At 39.7% G+C, this 24,171-nt stretch overlaps 1 protein-coding gene across 5 annotated transcripts in view; it reads left to right on the top strand.

Annotated features, from left to right (window-relative positions):
* The window catches only part of LOC140558829 (low density lipoprotein receptor adapter protein 1), a 53,324-nt gene that overhangs the window by 8,079 nt on the left and 21,074 nt on the right, over nt 1-24,171 (top strand). For all 5 annotated transcript variants that reach the window (XR_011979873.1, XR_011979872.1, XR_011979874.1 and 2 more), the window contains exons 2-3: nt 20,625-20,767; nt 23,207-23,319. Coding sequence is in view for 2 of the 5 variants with exons in the window: in XM_072682719.1 (XP_072538820.1) it covers nt 20,625-20,767; nt 23,207-23,319 (256 nt within the window). In the remaining 3 variants the exon portion in view is untranslated. The remainder of the gene's footprint in view (nt 1-20,624; nt 20,768-23,206; nt 23,320-24,171) is intronic.

The following is a 24,171-nucleotide window of genomic DNA, read 5'->3' as shown; positions in this document are numbered from 1 at the left end:
CTGTCTAATTAAGTACTGACAGAGAGAGAGAGAGAGGGGGGGGGGGGGGGGGGGGGAGTGAAGGTGGGAGGGAGCTGAAAAGAAAGAACAAGCGAGAGAACAACAGACAGAAAAAGAGATCGAAAGATAAAGAGAGAGAGAGAGCTCAAGCAAAAGAGAAGAAAGTGACCGGAAAGAGAAGTACAGCGAGGAAGTCTGGAAGGAAGGAAGAGAAGAAGCATCAGGGAGACTGAGAAAGCAAAAAAGAGGGAGAGAGCTGGAATGAAAGAGATAGAAGAGAGAGAAAGTGACGAGAGACAAATACAGACAGAAGGAGAGAGATAGAGTGGATGAGAGAGAGAGAGAGAGAGAGAGAGAGTAAGTGTGTTTGGCTTTGTGAAACAGGTCGTCAGACTGTTGTGCAGGGCTGTCACACAAGCAGCAGCTGAGTTGACAGTAATCACACTAATCATGAATCTTAGTCACTGGCACTCAGTTCACTTCCTGCAGAGTGTTACAGTAGTGCATACAGGGCACATGTCATCACACACCGTCTGTGTGTATGTGTCTGTGGCTGTCTCCCTCTCTCTCTCTCTCTCTCTCTCTCTCTCAGCAGAGCAGTGTGTTGTTCATTTGTATTCATATTGCATTGTGAAGAAGCTGAAAATGTTTGGGAAGAGTCTGAAGTGCCCATCTGCGGTCGCCCATGCAGTAGTTGTGAGCTGAGGCTGGTTTAAACTGGCATTTAGGGACCTTTTTTTTTTACTGGCAGTAATCAGCCAGAACATTAGCACCACTGAAGTTGTGTCAAGGGGTGAGATATATGAGGCCGCAAGTGAGCAATCAGTTCCTGAAGGTGATGATGGAAAAATGGGCAAATATAAGAATCTCAGACACTTTGATAAGAGCGGTATGGCGTGGTCAGTGCCTACCACACATGCTCCAAGAAAGGACAACCGATGTACTGGCGACAGGGTCATGGGCACTTAAGGCTTCCTTGATGTGATCTGTGAAAGCCCCACCTCACGATATACAGGTCTTCGGCTGCTAACATCTCAGTGCCAGAGACCACAGGAAGATTTCAGAGATATTGTGGAGTACTGATGTTATGGCTGATCAGTGTATATGGAAACTGTGCTAGAATGAAAAACTGTGTTGACCTTAGCGTAAATGAATTATGAGAGATTAGTACATAAAAGCAACAAACAGTGAATCTCAACAATAAACATTCAAAGGAAAATTCAGCAGAACCAAAACAGAGCTGAAAAACAGTCCCATTTTTTAACCCCCAAAACAGTCCTGTATTGTGTTAGGAGAAAGTGCTTCTGTTTTCCCTGGTTGTTTGTCTGCAGTTAATAGTGTCCCTGTATGTGTGAGAGCTGTGTTGTGTGGCAGCCCTAAGCGCAGTGCCTAACAGCATGCTCAGCAACAAAAAAGTGGATTTAAGTGGAGTTGGAAAAGCACAATTCTGCCATTCCTTTGGGAGATCCCTTTTTCTCGCTGCCTTTTGTCACAAAATGTTCATCTCAAAGGCAAGAGAGTTCAGAGCTGTTGTTTTCAGAATGTTTCTTGGAGTAAGCACATATGTCTGGCACATAACAGGGAAACAGTGACCTCTCTTTCTCTCTATCTTAGGAGATATTCCTACAGTTGATCTTGCTGTTGCCTTCAGCATTTACATGAATAACGATAAGGGAGCCTATATCTATGGTAGCCATACAGATGCAGGGCATAAGACAAACACCACCATGTTTTACAGGTGAGGTGGTATGCCTTTTTGAGGCACCTTCTTTTTTGTTCTTTTTTGTCTCTTTACACTTTGATGAATTATTTCCATCTCATCTGTTCACAAGATCTTTTTTTCTGGAACTCAGTTCTTTTAAATATGTTTTTTCTTCTCCAAACTGTAACCTAGCCATCCTGTTTGTGTGGATAACTAGTGGTTGAAAACATGCAGTGTAGCCTCTGAATTTATCTTCATGAAGTCTTCTGCAAATAGCATCGATTGACAAATTGACCGTTCATTGACTGCACCCGCCGTGTGAAGAGTGTTTCTGTTCTGTTGAACAGGTGAATGGGGAATTCTTCTGTCATCAGCTGTGAAGGTTTTCCAAAGCCCACCAGTCCCTTTATGCTAAAGCTAAGCTGGCCAGTTCTCTTTTTCTCTTTAAGAATATTCCAAACATTTCCAATATTTTGATTTTGGCAAGCCAAAGGTTGTATTCTTTTTTCTGTCCCAGTGTTTTTGTTTTAATTTGATTGGCAATTCTGGTTCGGTTTTCAAAGGTAATCAAAAGCCACCAATCAAGACTAGACGCCAAAAGCTGTTGCTACCTGTACGAATGAAGCAATTAAATACAGCTTAGTGATGACATAAAATTGTAAAGCTCTATGCCTTAAACATTCTGGTGCCTTGAAATGAGGACAGCAGGCTATGTGTAAAAAGTGCTGTATTTTCTACATGGTGAATCAAAATGTACACAAATACCCTTTATTAAAATCAGAGAATGTCTACTGTTGTTGGAGTTTGCATTTAAAACTATGAGTGCAGAGGCTTTTTCTCTAACATTATAGAGGGCACTCTATCTGTTTCCTCTTTGTTCTTTAGCTCTTGCTTTCTCTCTCTCTCACTCACTCTCTCTTCCCCTGGCACCCCCCTTGTTCCACCCTTGTCTGTTTTTTTCTCTCTCCAGTGTCTAAATGCATGGGGGATCCCTGCAGCTTATCCCCTGCACGTAGTAAATAATAGAAGAGAATAGGATTTTGGAGAGTGGAAACATTGACAGAGGGATGCGCATATCTATCAGACACAAACACACACACACACACGCAACACAGGCATATCCCTCTTGCAGATGTACATAAAGAGCAGAGAACACAAGTTCAGGAAAGTGGACCTGAAATTGGTGCTGGGGTCGGGTGCCAGTAACGGCATTTCAGCATTTATAACGGCTTTTAACAGAGTTGAAAGTTGCTATTTTGGCAACAAATGTTTCTTTTAATTTCCATTGCAGCCTGCTTTTTATAAACATTAGTGAAGAATGGGTCGTTCTGAAGAGCTCACTAAATTCCAAAGTGGTACTGTAAATTTTATTATACCATTGTTGGAAAAAAACGTTGGTTGGGATATGTCTTTGTTTAAATATCAGCCTTGTGTGTTCCTTTATCGGCCAATACCGATTATCTAAACAATGCAAAAAATCGGCCCGATTAATCATCCGGCCAATAAATCGGTCAATCACTAATTAACATTGGCAGAAAAACTGTGCAGCGGGAGCTTCATGGTATGGGTTTCAATGACCGATTAGCAGCATGCAAGCCTTACATTGCCAAGTACAATTTTAAATGTCAGATGTGTGTAAAGCACACCGCCACTCTGGAGCAGTGGAAATGTGTTCTGTGTTTCATTGTTTTCTGTCTGACAGTCTAAATAACGAGTTTGGATTTGGAAAAATGCCACAAGGACATTATCTGCCTGACTGCACTGTGTCAATTGTAAAGTTTGGTGGAGGAGGGATAATACTATCGGGCTGTTTTCACAGATTGGTCATAGGCCCCCTAGTTTAAGTAAATGGAAATCTTAATGCTTCAGCATTTTAAGACATGTTGGACAGTTTGGGGATGACCCCCTCTGTTCCTGCTTAATTATGCAAAAGCGTGGAAACTATAAGAGCGGCACAAAGGGACCAACTTTATAGTACTGTGTATACATTTATAGTAGGTCAAAAAGAGGTCATAAAAGATATATTTTAGTAACATAGAAACGTTTAACCACTCCTGGTCAGCCTTGTCTTAGCCAGATGTCTCTCTGTTATCACTGTTAAAGTCGTTGCACTTCTAAGTGTCCTTTATTTCATTGAACTCTCTAGTCATTGAGCTCCCCTTTTGATATGCTTACGCTGTACTGTATTGATTCCAGTGTCGGGAATCTCAGCGGGAAAGTGCTTCAAGAGTTCATTAAGCCTTACCATTTAAGTTAAGATGACATTTAGCTGGCTCTGTCACCAGCGAAAAAGGCCTTTCTGGGACATTCTTTGCATTATCTGTATCATTAAAGTGATAGCTCGGCCAAAAACTTTAATTCCGGTACATTTTCCCCTTAACCCAAATGTTGTCAGTCACCCAGGCATGTCTGGTGTTTGCTTTTTTTAAGCTTTGCACAAGGCTAATTGTAGAGTTCTTCCAGCAGTGGAAGCTAATAGCCTGTAATTACCATCATTTAAACTGTGTGACTGAATTATCACACACCATCAATTCAAAGAGACGAATTATGTGTTTTTTAACATCGCATGATGGTGTTGTTTGGACTCTTGTGTAAGTCTCAGAGCAAGGACTCTGAAAATTTTCTCAACACTAGTCAAGTAAAAGAAATTCTTCACTTCTGTTTTAACTGTTTCTTTTTCCTCGTGAGCTTTGTACAGCTGTGTATAGTGCGGTGCATTATAATCCTGAGACAGCTGCCTGTCCTGTGTTAATTAGTGAAGCTCAACATTTACACCCTGCATGTGTGGCACGCACTTCAACAGTGGGCGTGTGTTAGAAACGGTTAGGACGGAAGACAAGCGTCCAGGCTTTTTTCTGTTGTTTTTCTGTTCCAAAGTGGCTCTGGATAAGAGCATCTGACGAATACCTTTTTTACCCATTATGAGCCCCCAGAGGAGCTAGGGATTGAGTGAATACAAGTGTCAACTTCAGAAGCAAAGCTTGGCAGGAAATGGCCATGAGTGTGAATAGTGAGCAAGTTAAGGGCTACATGGCTAACAACAAGAATTAAAGCACTATACCATGTGTCTGCACCAAATACGTTGGTAGACTAAGCAGTTTATCATTAGATTTATGTATGTTATGATGAACACCTAGGATATTCCTCTGCGTTTAAAACAGTTCTGGCACAGTATGCTATACCGGATAAATTCGCTTTAGCCTCTACTATATGGCTGTATGCCAAAAAAAAAAATCAATGGACAAAAACACATAATAAATACTAGCATCTATGTGGACGCTAATTTTGCTGTTAGCTATTTTATACTTTCAAAATTTTGTGACCAAATCTTTAGATAATAATATGCACCAAGCAACATTCGAGCATTCAAGGAAATTAGATTTTTAGCCAAAAATTGCTTTCAATTATTTATCTGTGTCCTTTGACTGCATGGTCTTTAATCCTTGGTTATTAATTATTCTGTCTGTTTGTCCAATGTCAGAACTGTCTCCCTCTTTTTCAAAAACCTGTCCACTTCTGTCTCTTACCCCCAACAGATCTAACAGCATTCGAAAAATCACGTGGCATCAAGTTAATTATGCAATTCTGAATGAAGGATTCAGACTTCAGAGCTGCTTTGTTCAAAGGGAGGAGAAATGTGTAACTTCCAAGCCCTCCTCCCTTCATGTACTGGACAGATGTCAGAAAAAATATGATGCCAGCCCTTCAAACCCCCTCCCCTCCCTTTTTTCCCCTCCTCATCTCGATTTCTCTTCCAGCCTCTGGCTCTCAGCTATGAGGACCCCTCTCCCTTTGAAGCTGCACCCCTGTTGCTACACCTTTTCACTTTTTTCTTTTTCATTTTAAGCTGTGGCACTCTTCCATGAAGGAGAAGGTGTGCCCCTCTCCGATTTTTACCTTTTCTGCTTTTTTTACCCCTTTTTTACTCTCCTACTCAGCCTCCCTCTCTATTTTTATTAGAAAAAGCTTTTATCACACTCAGGGAAAGTGTAGTGGAGTATGGTTTGAACGGTTAGATTCTGCACCAAAGACTCTGAGGAGAGAAATGCAGACAGGAGGGAAAAAAAGAACATTTGACTCGTGATTGACATTCATTGCCTCTCTCATAATGAGGCTGTTTGTGAGTGCGCAAAATAACCACATTCATATTTTATCACAAATTACATAAATGCATGAATGCTGAATTATCTGAATAATTAATGAACACAGCATGTTTATGATTCCCATAAACTGGGGCATATCAAGCCAGCTGTCATGTGTGAGATTCTGTGCAAGTTTTTTTTCCCCCCTCCTGAAAGCATTTAAAACCAAAGCAGCCTCAGTGGAGCTTGTTTCTTTGGTAGTGTTTTTGTTGACGTATTGCTTCTTTATTCTCCAACACTTTATACATTTTTGCTAACTGGTAGATGTGCCTTTTTAATGAGCACAAACTGATGGATGCTCCCTGTAATCACTAAATCCTACATTAAGTCACAGCACCTCCTTACTGAAGAGAATCAGCACCCTGCTCATGCTCTGCAGGTTCTAGAGTATATAGAGATAGTGTTGCTGTTGAAGCAACCAGTCTTCCAAATTAGCAGCTTTATTGGAGTTTTAATGCACTTTAAACATGTTAATGTAACAAGTCTGTAATTAGAGTTACAAGTAGCGGTGGTCGAATGTGTCCCCTTTTTCTCCCAATTTAGTACTGCCAATTAACCCACCCATTTGTAACTCCCCCTAGCACTAACAAAGCTCCGTGCACTAGGAGGGTAAGGATGTAGCACGACTCTGCTACATACAAAGCCAACCACCACCTCTTTGATTATACTCTTACATTAGAAGGTTTTGATATGGATTGTTCCATATATCCACCTCCAATTGAACAGCACCTAACATAAAACTCCTCTTTACAAAGAAAGTGCATGCAGAGGCCGTATTTGGTGCTGTCTGTTTTAGCATCAAATAAGGCTGTTTTAGACTCACTGTATCGACTGTGAGAGTGGAGCTGAAAAAAGCGACAAATGTGTGTGTGTGAACTGCTGTGTCAAGCTTTCTGAGGCTATTAGAGCCCTCCTACTCTCCCAAGGCAGTGTTTTCCCAGCTTGGACCTTTAACCTGAGCCATTACTGAGAGTGTGTAATGTGCGGGGGACCCAGTGTGGAACCACCCACGAACCCACCAATCAGCAACAACAGCTTTGGAGCTGAATCCCCATGGGAGGCCTCTGATGGTGTAGACACCAGCTGAGCCCCAACTGCACACATGTCAGATAACAGACCTGGCCATGGAAGCTGGCCCCTGCCTAGACGACATGGAAGAACTGCAGCAGGAAGTGCGTGGATGAAAGCAGGAGGCAGGTTGAGCATCATAGCTGAGATGTTGACTTCTAAATCTTACAGTGTTAAAAGATCCCAAATACTTGTTTGATTGGATGTGTGGGACTAGAAAAAAAATTATTATGCAATTAAATGATGCTTAAAAAGAGGTTAATCGCACTCTCACATCTCTTTGTAAATGATGGGCCTTATTCATCAACTGTTGATGAGATGGAATTTCTGCTTAAAACCTACTTATGCAGCTTTTATGAACATGCTGATGTTCACTGATATTTTCTTATTTGGGATTTGTTTTGTTTATGAGGGCCATACGATCCATTATTATAAGAGCAGAGCTGAGAAAAATTCTGCAGTTTAAAAACACATTGTGAATCTGATGTAGCCTTTGACCTTTTGTTTGGACTTTTATCAGGAAATAATTTAATAAAAATCTTAAGAAGATATTGGTGAATGAGACCCATTGTGCTTTCAAGAATCTTCCATTTAAAAGGGAATATATTAAATCTAAAAGGTGCGTCTTCCATGGTATCACTTCGGCAACTCTTTCTAAGAATGTTATTTTTTTTACTGGCTTTGTCTTTGTTGCAAGTCTACAAAACAGAGGCATATGACTTTTCACTTTGCAGATTTACATAAAAAAAAAAAATGCTCATACCAGCCCTTGTCGCTTCTTCTTCATCTATTTCTGCTACACATTTCCCCCTGCACAGTACTATTTCTGTTGAGGAAGACACAGGCGGTGCCCTCCACTTATCTATCATGACTCCATCTAGAAAGTGGAACCTTAAAAGTAGATGATAAATGCTTTGGACTACAACCTTTATGTGTAGCTAAATGGAGACTACACATAACCTGCAGCTTTACAAACAGTAAATAATAGATTCCCAAAAGCATCTTAGCACATGGTAGAGCGAGCGTCACACTGACATGGGCACCATGCCTAATGCCAGCCGTGTGCTAGAGGGATAAAAAGCCTCCTGGCATTAGGCTGTGGAGCAGTGGAACTGAGTTCACTGGAATGATGGATGGTGCTCCATCTAATACTTTTGGAAAGATTTAAGGAGTAAGGAATGAGGTGGCGTGATAGTCATCCAACATCCTGATCTCACTAATGCTCTTGTTGATGAATGCAATCAAATCCTTACAGCAATTCTCCAGAATCTAGTAGAAAGCCTTCACTCCAACAAAAACAGGATACACACTTTTAAATACCCTTAAATTTTAGAATAAACAATAAATGAGCAGGTGTCTCAATACTTTTGTCCAGATGTGTCTGGTGTTTATGATCAGAGCATATTACCTCCTATAAACACGTGAATTTAAAGACTGGAATTCAGCCTCATACTGGAAAACTGAAATTTTTATTTTTATATGAGTCAGTATTGTGGCATTTTAGCCATGTAACAGTTTTAAAATCTCACACATTTCACAGTCGCATTTTCTTACTGACTTGAATAGAAGCCAGTGACACTTAAGTGTGTGCTTTTGGTCAAAGTGTGTGTTTTAGGGTTTCCTAGTCTTTTGCAGAGAAGTGACTGTATGTAGGGGATGAAGAAGATAAAAAATAGGTTAAAAAACTCTGTAATTACTGCTTTAAATCATTTGCCTTCGAGGCGTTCAGCCCCAGTGGTTTATCAATGGATTCATTCTATCATTTTATCCCAGTGTGCCTCATGGGACTGCACATGATCAGGACCTGCATTGGAAACCAGTGGAAAGCTGGTTTGCTGTGGCTGGTGATAGAAGGCTTAAAATCATTCTTTGAATGGTGAATTGTGCAAAGCATAATTTATAGCCACTATACTGGTGGCCCATTTCCCAGGGTGGAAAATTCAAGAGAGTGTAATACATCAAACTATTGCATTGCTGTTACCCCGGATTTCATCTTGGTGAGTTGTTTTATGTCTCTGTTGTGGTTTCCAGGCTCTCCAAGAGAAGTAATACCTATAAACTAATAGCGGTAACTGTACCCTGTATTAAGAAATGTGCTTATGTTCTCAAAATCACATTCTGATGAGTGTTTTTTCCAGGGAAATGTAACTTATGCATGTTAAAAAAGATGTGTTCTAAAAAGTAATTGCTGACTACAAATCTCTTTAAATATTAGATAAATTAAATAAATCTTATTGGCCTCATTCATCCTGCTCTGAAGAGAAGACTGACAGTGCGCCAAAAGGTTTCTAGGAGCATGAGGTCACGCGCTTTATGTACTGAATAAATCTCTTTGTGTCATGATGTTTTTGATATGGTAATGAGATGAGTCTGTGCCCGTCTGCATACAATTAACTTGCACAATTTCATTTGTCTAGAGAAAGAATACAGTGTAGTGTTAGTTTGTGTAGAGAACTGAAAATGCTGAAAGCCACCGTTGATTTTTTGTACACTTTTCACCAGAATTAGCTCTGGCTGTGCAATGTGATTGGCTGAGAGGTTTTCTATTAGTGCATATATGACTCTCTGGTCAAATCTCTACATTTCTTTGCACCTTATTTGCATATAGCCCAGCTACCAAGCCTTCCAGCCAAGTTTAAAATTAGAATAGACTGCCCATTCCGGTTGTTGATGCTTTGTGTTGCATGTGATGCTCCACCTTAAAAAAATACCATCAATTGTCTTTTGTCAAAGGATTGGAAACTACCAAATAAAAAAAAAGGATGTGATCCATTTTGATAGGAAACAGAGAGCTGTTTGACCATTCCCCTAGTCTTTCTGGGAGTATCACCCAGTATTGAGTTTAAGGTATTAGGTGTAACCTTAGATAAAATATATGAATCTTAAATATTGATTTTCATTTAATAGAAGACACATTCCACACTGCAAACCTGGTTTTCTAAACGTTCTTGTTCATCTTAATTTCAAAATCTAATAATAACTAGTATAAAAAGTTGGAATAATGGCAATTATGCACTCAAGCTGAGATATCGGCAGGAATGTCTTGCAGTATTAGGCTACGGGCCGAAGAATATCCTTTTGATTTACTGCACAACTCTATAGCGTACATTAAATGCTTAAACACTTCATGTCAGCCTAAACTGAAAAGGCTTTAAGATCCCAAGTCACAGAGAACAGCATTAACAACTCGTGTTGTGATGATTTTTGGGGGTAATATTTGACTCAGTATTGACCCAGAATTTCATGCTGTTGATGATTCCGTCCAGCAGGCATCTACCAGCCTGTCTGATCCCCTTCGTTGTCATGAAGCCACAGTGATAAGCAATTTTCTTATGGAGGCATATGGCTCAATTTCATGGTGATTATGCTTTTCAGCAGAAACCATTGGGCCCAAGTTAAGCTGTTTTGAATAAATCCTTGTAGAAAATAGCCTGTTATTGGTTTCTGTTCCCTTCACATTTGCACCCATAGTTTGCATTGTTTGATTCACTTCTTGTCGATCACGATTCTTGTCAAACTGTAACAATGTAAAGCAAATGACTGTATTCACTGTTGATGCCTCAGCATTCATTATCAGCTATCCAACTCGTTCATTAGATGTTGTTTGTATGACAACAGTACTGGAAAAGTTGTTAGAGCACTTTCTGAATGTAATGTCAGTCATGGCAGTGGAGCCGCTCCATGCGCATTAGGTTCACTTGGTTGGCAAATCAAGCAGAAAGTTATTAATTCATTTAGGTTTTTGAGGAAATTCCCTCCACAGCCCTGAGGCACGAGATGTTGTCTCTCTCCCAGCTATAAGATAAGTCCCTTTTTTCCCCTCTGTTCATTAATTCCATTTGCGCAGTCATGCTTACAGCTGATAACCTTCGTCATAATTACAGGCCTCTTGCAGATATGAGTTGGCTAAAAAGTGAAAGGAATTAATTGGAATTTGAAATGAATGAGGGATTATTTTCTATATTGTCTTGCCCTCAGGTGTAGCATTCGAATCTCAAGATGATGTTTTTAGTTTCTCAAATAGCTCTGCAGACAGTTGGATAGATATGAATTTTAACTCACAGAGCCCTGGGAGATGGGATCTCTGATAGAGCGAACAACTGGAAGCTCGCTTTAGTTTGGATAAGACAGGGTGAAATCCAATCTGTTCTCTTTCAGAAGTCAAGGCTCAAGCACTATGACGGCTTTTCAGGGATGCAGGCTTGTGTTGTGTTTGCCTAAGCGTCCATGGTTCCCCAGGACCCCCACTGCCAAGCAGAAAATGAGAAAATTGATGTGGTGGAGGAAAGGAAAAGCTTGGATGCTCTTTTTTGGGAAACATTTTGAAAGCTTAATTTTAACCATTTCTGAGCAAAGCATGCTAATGTTTTGCACAATGCTAGAATGCAACACATTGTTTTTTCAATTAGAAATAGCTCTCTAAATACTCTCTAAACTGAACAATTATAGCCACTAAACTGTCAATTAAAGCAATTATTAACAATTATTGCCACTGAAATGGACTCGAGGCTATATGCTAAGCCCACGAAAAGACCATTAGCAGATGATGAGAAAACATATGTCAGTAGAATTTGCTGTGTTACTACTGTCATGTTGTCTGAAGCAAAATATGTTTGCTTATGTCATGTTCCCGCATATCTTCCATTTAAACACTTGTTTTCCATATCTCCAACATGATAAAGCAGAACCTCCCCCATCCAGGAACTGTCAACTCTTTCTTATAAGTATATTTGTTGCTAGGCAACGGAGCACAGTCCTAGACACTTCCGTAGTCTCCTCTCATAGGCTGCATTCTGTTGTCACGGGCAGAGTGAGTAAAAGATGGTGCATGTCAGCCCAAACTGTTCTTAGTTTCTCAAGTAGCTGCAATCAGCACTGACCGATGATTAGCAGATATCAGCTAACATTGAGGTCCCAAGAGCTTTGCATATTGGACAGTTAAATCACAGGTCATTTGTGGCTCACCATATATTGTAAGAAAGGTCTGACATTAAGAAAATTATTACAGCCTTTCCCTCTTACAGGCTGGATGTTTTTTTAGTCACCTTCCCGTGAGAATCACTGCAAGTAGACTGAACTGGTAGACTGGAACACAAAACACTGTCATAACAAAACCACATCAGATGCACCCAAAACTAACTTTTAGCATGAAATCATAAAATGTATTAGCAAACCACCAAAAATGCAAATTAATGTAGGAAATTTCAATGTTTTAATGTGTGTTTGCTTCCTGATATAGTTATATTGCAGTTACCAGGCTAGTAATAAACACCCAACCATGGATAGCTCTGGCTGAGTACAAAATGTTAATACAGATATATGAAATATCCAGGTATATTAATTGATATGATCAGTTATTAATTTCTAGATCATTTTGGTCACAAAATGTACACATTCATCAGGCCCTAATTCTTTTCTTTGTGAAAGTCACTCAAAAGGCCACATCCACTGGCAACAAAGAGTTAACAAAGCTGTTTGGCTCCAGTGTGACAGAGAGTGGGTTTCTTTCATAACTAAATGAAATCAGTTCTTTCGCTCCTCCCCCTGCCCTCCCTTTTCTTCCCTATTATGGGTTCCTCATGTCCTATTTTCTGTCAAGGTAATGCCCTAGATTCCTCTCAAGGCTCATTATGTTGAGAATCAAAAAGGTAGGCAATAGATGAGCACCTCCTAATTCAGTTGTCAGTGTTTGTCAGTATGTAAAACTGGTGTCTTACCGTCTTCCATGTATGAATTTACATAGAGTATAAATATGCATTTCGTTTCGCCAGAGATGTGAATTGTGTTGGTGGGAAGTTATCCATACTGAGTCCCATGACAAATTCAGCCTTGGGCACATGTGATTTATGTGATTTGTTGCTAAGGGCAACTACCTCATGCGCATGTGTAAATCTAAATGTATGTATCTGCTGGTTGCTGCTGGTTTTGTGTGCAAATGAGGGCATTTAGCATGTATTGTACATAAAGCAGCTGCTGGTATCTATAGCACTAAATTTATTTTTTAGCACTTTTTACAACTGGTGTTGTCACAAAGCAGCTTTACAGACTCAGTCATCTGTAAAAAGACAAGAAACCAACAATATAAGAAGACATAAAAAATCGAAGACCCCCAGTGAGCAGCCACAAGGCAACAGTGGCAAGGGAAAAACTCCCTCAGAGCTGGAGGAAGAAACCTTGGGAGGAACCAAGAATCACAAAGGGGACCCATCTATCGTCCTCTGCTCAGACCTATTTATAAATTATTGATAAAAGTCACTGATCCACCACCAAGACTGCTCAGTTGTGCAGCATAATCATTATATAGTATAACTTACTAAAATCATAGTAGTCCAGTGTCACCTAGTTTCAGGCTTTCCCAGTCCTAGTTGTCAGTGGTATGAGTGAGTAGACGGCTAGATATGATAAATTTAACTGCTCCTCTACCGCTAAAAGATGCTACATCCTACATTAATTCTTGCATGTTATTATTTTCCTTAAGGACATTATGAGGGTTATATGATTTTGTACCAAATGCACCAAAACAATTTCCTTTCATTGATTTTATGGCTGATATATGTAAATTTGTTCTGTTTTAACTGACTGATCTGTAGTTTACCTCATTCAAAAAGCAGTCTGGGATGAAACACTCTTTATAACTTCAGTATGAGTAGGAGGGCTAAACTGCTGTAGGTTGGAAGTGTATGTGGGTAGGAAGGGTATGTGTAAATGCATTGGTTTTAGTGGCTTCAAAAAATAATAATAATGAATTCATATGGATTGTTTTGGACATGGAGCATTAGCAGTGTTCAAATTTCAGATTATACATTAAACAAGTGATCTATGTTAAGGGCCATTCTCTCAGCTAAATGTGAAAGCTTGTATCACTGATTTATATTTTTGCTTTATAGCATTGCATTGCCACTATAACAGCATCAGCTTGGAAAGGTTTACCATAGCATTTGTTTAATGCAGACGCAAATGTGTTTACAGTGTCTGAGCCCCTGGTAATCGCGTTTCATGTTTCAACAAATTAGATCACCCTATCGCACAAACACACACACACACACACACACACACACACACACACACACACAACAACAACACAGACATCAAATGATGCAGTGTAAAAAAAAAAAATGACCCCCCCGCCCAGCATTCCTAATGCCATCTACGGAAACTTCCTGTTGTTATAAACCTGTTCAAATCCGATTATTCCTATCTGTCACTTTCATTGGCCTCACTCCATTGTCACTAACTCAGGGAATCGATTTGAGGCAAAGCAAATGTCGCTCACTTCTGGGAGTAATCTGAGTAAAGGCCCCAAGCATCAACCCTGATCTGTTCAATAATTCATGTGTGAAGCCTGGCCTGGGTGTGATAGTGTCCCTTGAGTTAGGGGACATGCCTTTGCTGGGAAAATGTGTTTCCTTGGCGCGTGTGTTTTCCGTGTGTCAGCAGTTTGCCTTCAGATTCTAGCACAGCCTGTGTACAGTTACGGTCACTGAGATGTATAATTGGCTTACATGGGTGCCGTGACTTTTCCTTAAAGATATTGGTCCAGTTCTCTCGTTTTTCTCTAGACCACAGTACTTTTGGAACGAGCCGTCGTGGCTGGTTATGGTCTGTGTCTATGTTAAAACTAGAGGTTTTCCTGCTCATTAAATCGGTCTCTGTACGGATGAAAAATTCACACCCACAGAGAAGAGAAGCAATGTGAATCCTGTCCTTCGTGCTCCAAACAGCTGGTACAGCCTGGGAGGGCCAGATGGCCAAGAACACAGCTCAGTCAGAGCAACACACTCGGTACTAACATGTTGGATGAGGTATCTTTTCGCATTGGCAGACACTGTGGCTATTAAGGAAGACTGTCATGTGCAGTGTATGGATTCAAGAGAGTATTGCCTCAACAGCAAAGGCAGAGTCAATAGGTAGCTGTGAGCATGAATACTTTTAGGTTTCAGAAAGACTGAGAAAAAGTCTTTGAAGTAGTGCTGAGAAGACTGCTGTGGTAGCCCCTCTGCCTCAAGGTTGGATTTTGAGACGCTTTTCTGCTCACCACAGTTCTGCAAAATAGTTATTCGAGTCACTGTAGTCTTTCTGTCGGCTTGAACCAGTCTAGACTTTTTTTGTTGACCTGATTGTTGACCTGATTTTCACTCAGCAGAACTGACACTCACTGGATATCTTTTCCTTTTTTACTTAATTCAGAGTAGAGAGTGTATATCCTCAAAGAATACGCAGTATAGAAATACTCAAACAAGCCTGTCAATTACAGTCAAGCCAGTCAATTGTTGTCAAGCCAACAATTATGCCAAGCTCAGAATCACTGAAATCACATTTTATTTGTTTGATGAGAACATTTTATGTGTTGTATATCTCATAATTATTTAGGCATCCATTACTTTGCCCTTATGAGGTGTTTTTAGGCCATTTGTTGTTGGCGTCTGGCTGCTTGTTACTACATTACGCAGCAAAATAATACATTACGCAGTATTATGTATTTTATTATGTAATGTCAGCCTGGGGGTAAAATGACCACTCGAGTAAAAGCGATATTATATATATATATATATATATATATATATATATATATATATATATATATACAGTACAGGCCAAAAACCTTCTCATTCAATGCGTTTTCTGTATTTTCATTTTACATTGTAGAGTCACACTGAAGGCATCAAAACTATGAATGAACACATGTGGAGTTATGCACTTAACAAAAAAAAGGTGAAATAACTGAAAACATGTTTTATATTCTAGTTTCTTCAAAATAGCCACCCTTTGCTCTGATTACTGCTTTGCACACTCTTGGCATTCTCTCAATGAGCTTCAAGAGGTAGTCACCTGAAATGGTTTTCCAACAGTCTTGAAGGAGTTCCCAGAGGTGTTTAGCACTTGTTGGCCCCTTTGCCTTCACTCTGCGGTCCAGCTCACCCATCTCTTTGCCTTCACTCATCTCGATTGGGTTCAGGTCCGGTGACTGTGGAGGCCAAGTCATCTGCCGCAGCACTCCATCACTCTCCTTCTTGGTCAAATAGCCCTTACACAGCCTGGAGGTGTGTTTGGGGTCATTGTCCTGTTGAAAAATAAATGATGGTCCAACTAAACGCAAACCAGATGGGATGGCATGTCGCTGCAGGATGCTGTGGTAGCCATGCTGGTTCAGTGTGCCTTCAATTTTGAATAAATCCCCAACAGTGTCACCAGCAAAACACCCCCACACCATCACAGCTCCTCCTCCATGCTTCACAGTGGGAACCAGGCATGTGGAATCTATCCGTTCACCTTTTCTGCGTCTCACAAAAACACGGCGGTTGGAACCAAAGATCTCAAATTTGGACTCATCAGACTAAAGCACAGATTTCCACTGGTCTAATGTCCATTCCTTGTGTTTTTTGGCCCAAACAAATCTCTTCTGCTTGTTGCCTCTCCTTAGCAGTGGTTTCCTAGCAGTAGCACTTGATGGTTTTTGTGACTCCACTTGGGGACACATTTAAAGTTTTTGCAATTTTCCGGACTGGCTGACCTTCATTTCTTAAAGTAATGATGGCCACTCGTTTTTCTTTAGTTAGCTGATGGGGTTCTTGCCATAATATGAATTTTAACAGTTGTCCAATAGGGCTGTCGGCTGTGTAGTAACCTGACTTCTGCACAACACAACTGATGGTCCCAACCCCATTGATAAAGCAAGAAATTCCACTAATTAACCCTGATAAGGCACACCTGAAAACCATTTCAGGTGACTACCTCTTGAAGCTCATTGAGAGAATGCCAAGAGTGTGCAAAGCAGTAATTAGAGCAAAGGGTGGCTATTTTGAAGACATTAGAATATAAAACATCTTTTCAGTTATTTCACCTTTCTTTGTTAAGTACATAACTCCACATGTGTTCATTCATAGTTTTGATGCCTTCAGTGACAATCTACAATGTAAATAGTCATGAAAATACAGAAAACGCATTGAATGAGAAGGTGTGTCCAGGTGTGTGGCCTGTACTGTATACCAAAAGTGCTAACTATGTGCAGTGTGCTTCTGTTTTACTCAGTGTGGTCCTTTAAAGGAGCGCTCACACAAAGGTCTTGACACATTTATAAAATACACTCTGTTGTTTAACCCCTTAAAAAGCCTATGGCCTGCTGGTGGACAGAAAGTGTTATTTCAAATATCGATTACCAAAGAATAGCCACACAGCAGAACTGACACTCACTGGATATCTTTTCCTTTTTTACTTAATTCAGAGTAGAGAGTGTATATCCTCAAAGAATACGCAGTATAGAAATACTCAAACAAGCCTGTCAATTACAGTCAAGCCAGTCAATTGTTGTCAAGCCAACAATTATGCCAAGCTCAGAATCACTGAAATCACATTTTATTTGTTTGATGAGAACATTTTATGTGTTGTATATCTCATAATTATTTAGGCATCCATTACTTTGCCCTTATGAGGTGTTTTTAGGCCATTTGTTGTTGGCTTCTGGCTGCTTGTTACTACATTACGCAGCAAAATAATACATTACGCAGTATTATGTATTTTATTATGTAATGTCAGCCTGGGGGTAAAATGACCACTCGAGTAAAAGCGATATTATATATATATATATATATATATATATATATATATATATATATATATATATAGTACAGGCCAAAAACCTTCTCATTCAATGCGTTTTCTGTATTTTCATTTTACATTGTAGAGTCACACTGAAGGCATCAAAACTATGAATGAACACATGTGGAGTTATGCACTTAACAAAAAAAAGGTGAAATAACTGAAAACATGTTTTATATTCTAGTTTCTTCAAAATAGCCACCCTTTGCTCTGATTACTGCTTTGCACACTCTTGGCATTCTCTCAATGAGCTTCAAGAGGTAGTCACCTGAAATGGTTTTCCAACAGTCTTGAAGGAGTTCCCAGAGGTGTTTAGCACTTGTTGGCCCCTTTGCCTTCACTCTGCGGTCCAGCTCACCCATCTCTTTGCCTTCACTCATCTCGATTGGGTTCAGGTCCGGTGACTGTGGAGGCCAAGTCATCTGCCGCAGCACTCCATCACTCTCCTTCTTGGTCAAATAGCCCTTACACAGCCTGGAGGTGTGTTTGGGGTCATTGTCCTGTTGAAAAATAAATGATGGTCCAACTAAATGCAAACCAGATGGGATGGCATGTCGCTGCAGGATGCTGTGGTAGCCATGCTGGTTCAGTGTGCCTTCAATTTTGAATAAATCCCCAACAGTGTCACCAGCAAAACACCCCCACACCATCACAGCTCCTCCTCCATGCTTCACAGTGGGAACCAGGCATGTGGAATCTATCCGTTCACCTTTTCTGCGTCTCACAAAAACACGGCGGTTGGAACCAAAGATCTCAAATTTGGACTCATCAGACTAAAGCACAGATTTCCACTGGTCTAATGTCCATTCCTTGTGTTTTTTGGCCCAAACAAATCTCTTCTGCTTGTTGCCTCTCCTTAGCAGTGGTTTCCTAGCAGTAGCACTTGATGGTTTTTGTGACTCCACTTGGGGACACATTTAAAGTTTTTGCAATTTTCCGGACTGGCTGACCTTCATTTCTTAAAGTAATGATGGCCACTCGTTTTTCTTTAGTTAGCTGATGGGGTTCTTGCCATAATATGAATTTTAACAGTTGTCCAATAGGGCTGTCGGCTGTGTAGTAACCTGACTTCTGCACAACACAACTGATGGTCCCAACCCCATTGATAAAGCAAGAAATTCCACTAATTAACCCTGATAAGGCACACCTGAAAACCATTTCAGGTGACTACCTCTTGAAGCTCATTGAGAGAATGCCAAGAGTGTGCAAAGCAGTAATTAGAGCAAAGGGTGGCTATTTTGAAGACATTAGAATATAAAACATCTTTTCAGTTATTTCACCTTTCTTTGTTAAGTACATAACTCCACATGTGTTCATTCATAGTTTTGATGCCTTCAGTGACAATCTACAATGTAAATAGTCATGAAAATACAGAAAACGCATTGAATGAGAAGGTGTGTCCAGGTGTGTGGCCTGTACTGTATACCAAAAGTGCTAACTATGTGCAGTGTGCTTCTGTTTTACTCAGTGTGGTCCTTTAAAGGAGCGCTCACACAAAGGTCTTGACACATTTATAAAATACACTCTGTTGTTTAACCCCTTAAAAAGCCTATGGCCTGCTGGTGGACAGAAAGTGTTATTTCAAATATCGATTACCAAAGAATAGCCACACAAATTTTTCAGAAGTCAATGTAGTTACTGAGTAATACACCTAAGTGTGGTGAACAAAGCCTTTGAAGAATATATATTTTTGTTGCTTCTGGTACAAAAAGCTTGTCTTGTGATATTTTGCGTATTAAACAGTCTGTTGATAGAAAGCAAGTTAATTAGCATTTGCTGACTATTGACTTTTGATTTATTGGTTAGATAGGGCTTAATAATGTAATTATAATACCCTCCTATACTGAAGTGTTAGCTAATGATCTTATAAAACAGTGAAACTAAAATATAAGCAGACAACAACACATTTACAGAATATAGATGAACAACAAAAATAGATTTGACAGCTGACTGTTTTCCATGAAAAGGGAGGCTCTCATAATAGACTAAGGGGACAGTTTAAAATTTCCTTATCATAATAATTGAGATAATTGAGCACATCTTATATGCTGTACTTTGACATCAACAGTGGCAACATTTTAGGATTGTTGGAGTCTTATTTGTGCATCTTGTAGTCTGCTTTTGGGCTAAACTTGTTCGGACAGCCTGACCTGGCTATGTAGTATATTATGAATTATTTTGTGGACAGTGGAACGGCTGATTTCTAAGTGTTTCGAAATTCTTCTTACACATCTACAACCTCCTTTGTGAAGAAAAAAAAAAGCTTTACCATGGTAATAACACTCAATTTACTAATCGAGAGCAAAGCAAACTAAATTTCTGAGGTCTAAATAAGGCTGGTTCCTCCAAAATCCCCTTTAATGATCCTCCCTTCTGATGTGGTGCAGCTGATTTTAATTTTAGGAATTTGAAGTAGTACTTGGTGTTTTATTGGTTTAGTTATATTACCTCCATTTCTCGAAATTGTTCAAGTGAAGATCAATTGTCCAACTGTTTCTAATATATTAAAAAAGACAAAGATTTTAATGGGGTGTCTTAAACTTTACATGTGACCATATGTATTGTATGTATTTCTTTTAACAAAGTACATTTCAAAAGCATATCATGTGCGTATGTGCTTGTAGACAAAACACAGGTTATCCCAGATAGATCAGTTATAATGTCTAGACATTTCTCAGACGCAGCTACACTATCTTGTAGCTTCAGCTCAATATATAGATTCCTGTATTGACTAAGCACAAGACTGAGTCTCCATGCCATCATCATTTCCATGGAACAGGATCCAGTTCTGCTGTCCTGCAGGCTTTTGTCCTGTGCCCAAATGGGACTGAGGCCTATTTAAAGCTTGGTGTGTGGCACACATTTTACAATCTCACAGAACTTGGGAACGAGCCCCACTTTTCCAGAGGGAAAGGCTCAGAAATTGCACGCTCTGCAGAGATCATGCAAGCATTTGGATTTTAAATGCTTAAATCAGCTTACTGCTCTTAAATGTACCATCTTGTTTACATGTTATACTTTGTTAAATGTTGTTTATTTTATTGGGAACTAAGTAACCAAGAATGATAAAGAGAAAAGAGTATTTTTCTGGAACATCTGCTTTTCTTTTCTTTCAGAGCTCCCGGAGAACTGGACTGACACCAAGGAGACCCTTCTGGAGGGGATGGTTTTTAATGTGAAATACCTGGGCATGACGCTGGTGGGCCAGCCTAAGGGAGAGGACATGGCAGCTGCAGCCATCCGAAGGATTGTCACCACGGTCAGTTGGCATAATCACTAGCCCCAATGAGACATAAGCCTTTGTGTAATTTTCGTTTACCCTGAAGTGCACTAATATTTGGGGTTTACTGAATAAATGTGATATCTAATTCTTACATCCTTATTCTTGGAGCTTATGCAATTATGACACATTAAACCAGGTGTGGGCAATGGGGCTGGAATCCTGCAAAGTTTGCTGATTTTCCTGCTCTAACAGACCTAAACATGCCAATTTTCAGGTGTGCTCGAGCAGCAAAAGCCTGAAACTGTGCAGCAATCCTGCCCTCCAGGACCAGATTTGCCCACCTCTGCATTAAACACATCTTCAATTGCAATTACTCCATTAAAGACTGTCTGCAGTAACAACACCCCTTTTCACTTCAACCTGAATCTGCAAATGAACTGCTGTAGGAATAAAAGACTTTCACATCATTGTAAATGTGTTCCTGCTTGTAACATCATAAACAGGACAAATTCAACGATGCAGCTTAGATTAAACATATGGAGTTTATGGACTGGGGAGTGAATTTTCCTTGGTGGAAACTTTAATAATGCTTACACATGCAAATAAAATGGCCCTGTTTGAGGAAGAGGCAGTTTTGTGTACTTAAATGAATAGAATGTTGCTGCTAAGCTTTAAGGACCAATCTACCTCCTAAAATGTGGTATATGTATGCCCCATGATTAGCTGTTATTAATTCCATTCAGTTATTAGTTTATTTGGCCAGGATAATTACAAAATTATGTGTAATGAATGTATATGAGCCAGAGCTGGACCTATAGGCTAATATAGGCCTACAAGTCCATCCATAAAATGGACAGTTCCTAAAACGTAAACAGATAATACATATAGGAACTAATACCCAAACAACTACAATTATCAACACTACGCCAAATGACGTTTGTGTTGGACCTAGCGTTCTATTAGCCTTCGCAGTGTCATTAACTACTTTTTTACTAGTAAGGTATTTTCTGGTATTTTCAAGTAGCTGCTAGCTAAAATTAACATAGCTTGTCCATCACCTGACCTAAATCATACCGAAGTAAACCCATATACCAATTACTTTTGTATTTTTTGAATGTAATATATTTTGTACATCTAACTAGTTGTTCTCTTGGTGACAAGAAAACACTCAGCCAGATACAAAAGACTGAAAATGTGTTCATGTCCATGTGCTATTTGTCAATATCCATGTACACACACACTCAGCTTCATGCCTATTCTCTCTGCTGGAACTCCAATTTCTTGCACAGCATGTGCACCAATGTTCTTTGGAGAACTGCAAAGCTCTAAAAGAGCCTAATAGCACAAAATGCAACTCAAAATTATGATCAGGACCCAACCTGGCAGCCTGGGACTCTCAGTGGATTCATATTCTTTAGGAGGATAGGAGGATAAAAGAAAGAAGAAGCCATCAGTTGTCTCCCTATTCCCATGGAAAAAAAGAGCTGCCTGGATTAGGAGGGATACTTGTTTGTTTCTGAAGTCACGTTTACCCCATTCATAAACACAGCTTATTCTCTGAGGTGGTTGAGATGACAGTAGAAAGCACAGCTGCAGCAGATTGTCTTCTTCTAGTGGTACACAGAGGAATGTGCTTGACAGGGAAAGTTTTGCTTCAGACAAACTCTTCCTGGTAAATTCTGAGAGCCGGAGATTAGAAACTAGCTTCAGTCTCTGTGTCTCTCTCAGCTTTTTTCCTGTACACGTTGACTACTGTCTCCTGGGCACTCGGAGACCCTCAAGATATGGTTTGCCTGATTTCCTTGTTTCTTTTTTTGTCCTTGAAAAACCCCCAGGTATCTCTCTCTCTCTCTCTCTCTCTCTCTCTCTCTCTCTCTCTCTCTCTCTTACTCTCTCTCTCTCTCTCTTTCTATCCATGCCATATTTCCCCTCTCTCCCACATTGGCCTTGTTTCTACATTACCTGCTTTATGTAGTAGTGTGACAATCACAGGCGACCCAGTATATCAGCTGTCTGATAATATTAGCCGATCCTAACATCTTGAAATTGTAATGAGATGAAAATCTCATTGATAGTGAACTGATAATTAGGGTAGTATCACGTCTGAGGATTTCATTTCTGTTACAGAAATCAGCACAAACAAAAAATAGAATTTTTGGAAAATGCACCCTGTTTTGGCATCCAGACCAGTCATTAAAGCAGTGTTTAAGTTATCGGAGTGTGTTTCTTTTTATTGCCATTTCCTTTTATTTTCAATTACATCGCCTTAAATTTGAAAATGGCCACAAATGTTATATACACTAATGCTATGAAGTTCAAAATTATAATATCAGAGGTTATGTACTAGGTACACCTGTGCTAATAAACCTACATGCTCTTATCTTTTAAATGATAATATTTGATTTTGGGAACACTGACTTCAGCCTTCTTTCCAGTGGTGTTTAGGGATCATGGTTGTGTTTGTGACTTTGACAGGCTCGTGCCACTGCAAAGAAGTTCCGGAAGGTCACCCTCAATGTCTCTCCTAAAGGAATCATCATTACAGACACGGAGACCAGCGACCTCATTGAGGATGTGTCTATTTACAGGTACTAAAGTGTTGACAGATTGCATTTCTTAATCAGTTTCACTGATTTCTTTAAAAACTACGGGATGAAGTCTTGGCAAGATCCTGCCAATCACTATGGGCCAGATTCATGGATCACATCACCAAATTTACACATTGAAGATACGAGCAAGGGATATTGCAATGAGCGTGTTTTCTCATTCATAAACAAGGATAACTGTGTGTGGACTGTAAGTGGCGCTACTGCTCATTTCCTTCTTTTGTGTGTGCTGATAGCAATTCATAACAAAGCACACCATGAGAATGACCTGGACCATACTTTTACTAGTAAGAGGCTAATAAGTAGTTAATGAGGTTTGTCTTCAAACATGTTTGGGCAAATAGGCAAAAGTTGAGACATTAACCAAAATATTGAAATGGCTAGTCTTGATGTGTTTATACTTTCTTGAGAAGGACAGTACATTACAGTGATTCTTCTAATCAGATTTAAAAACAGATGCTAATGATTTCCCTGCTTTTCAGGATTTACCAGTATATTTAAAGTCAGCTGAAAGTCAAAGTCAGCTCAGCGCAACCGTAAAAAGAAAATATTTTAATATATTTTAACATAAAAGATTTTATTACACTTCTGAATATGGTAGTTTGTTTTGTTATATTTTACCCAAAAGTACTCTCTGATTCTGAGATTTACAGACTACTTTGACACCCATTCAGGTGCTGAGATTGGTTATTAATATATATAAGCTCATTAACATGATGATTTTGATCGTTTTTTATTAAAGAGAAGGTAAAAATACTACAGTGGTAACAAGAGTGCAGCGCTCTGAGCACCACCTCCACAACTTATGTAGAGGCCATAAATACTACACATTTT

The sequence above is a fragment of the Salminus brasiliensis genome, chromosome 1 (assembly GCF_030463535.1).
Source record: "Salminus brasiliensis chromosome 1, fSalBra1.hap2, whole genome shotgun sequence".
Classification (NCBI taxonomy): Eukaryota; Metazoa; Chordata; class Actinopteri; order Characiformes; family Bryconidae; genus Salminus; species Salminus brasiliensis.
This window is presented reverse-complemented; position numbering and strand designations above follow the sequence as displayed.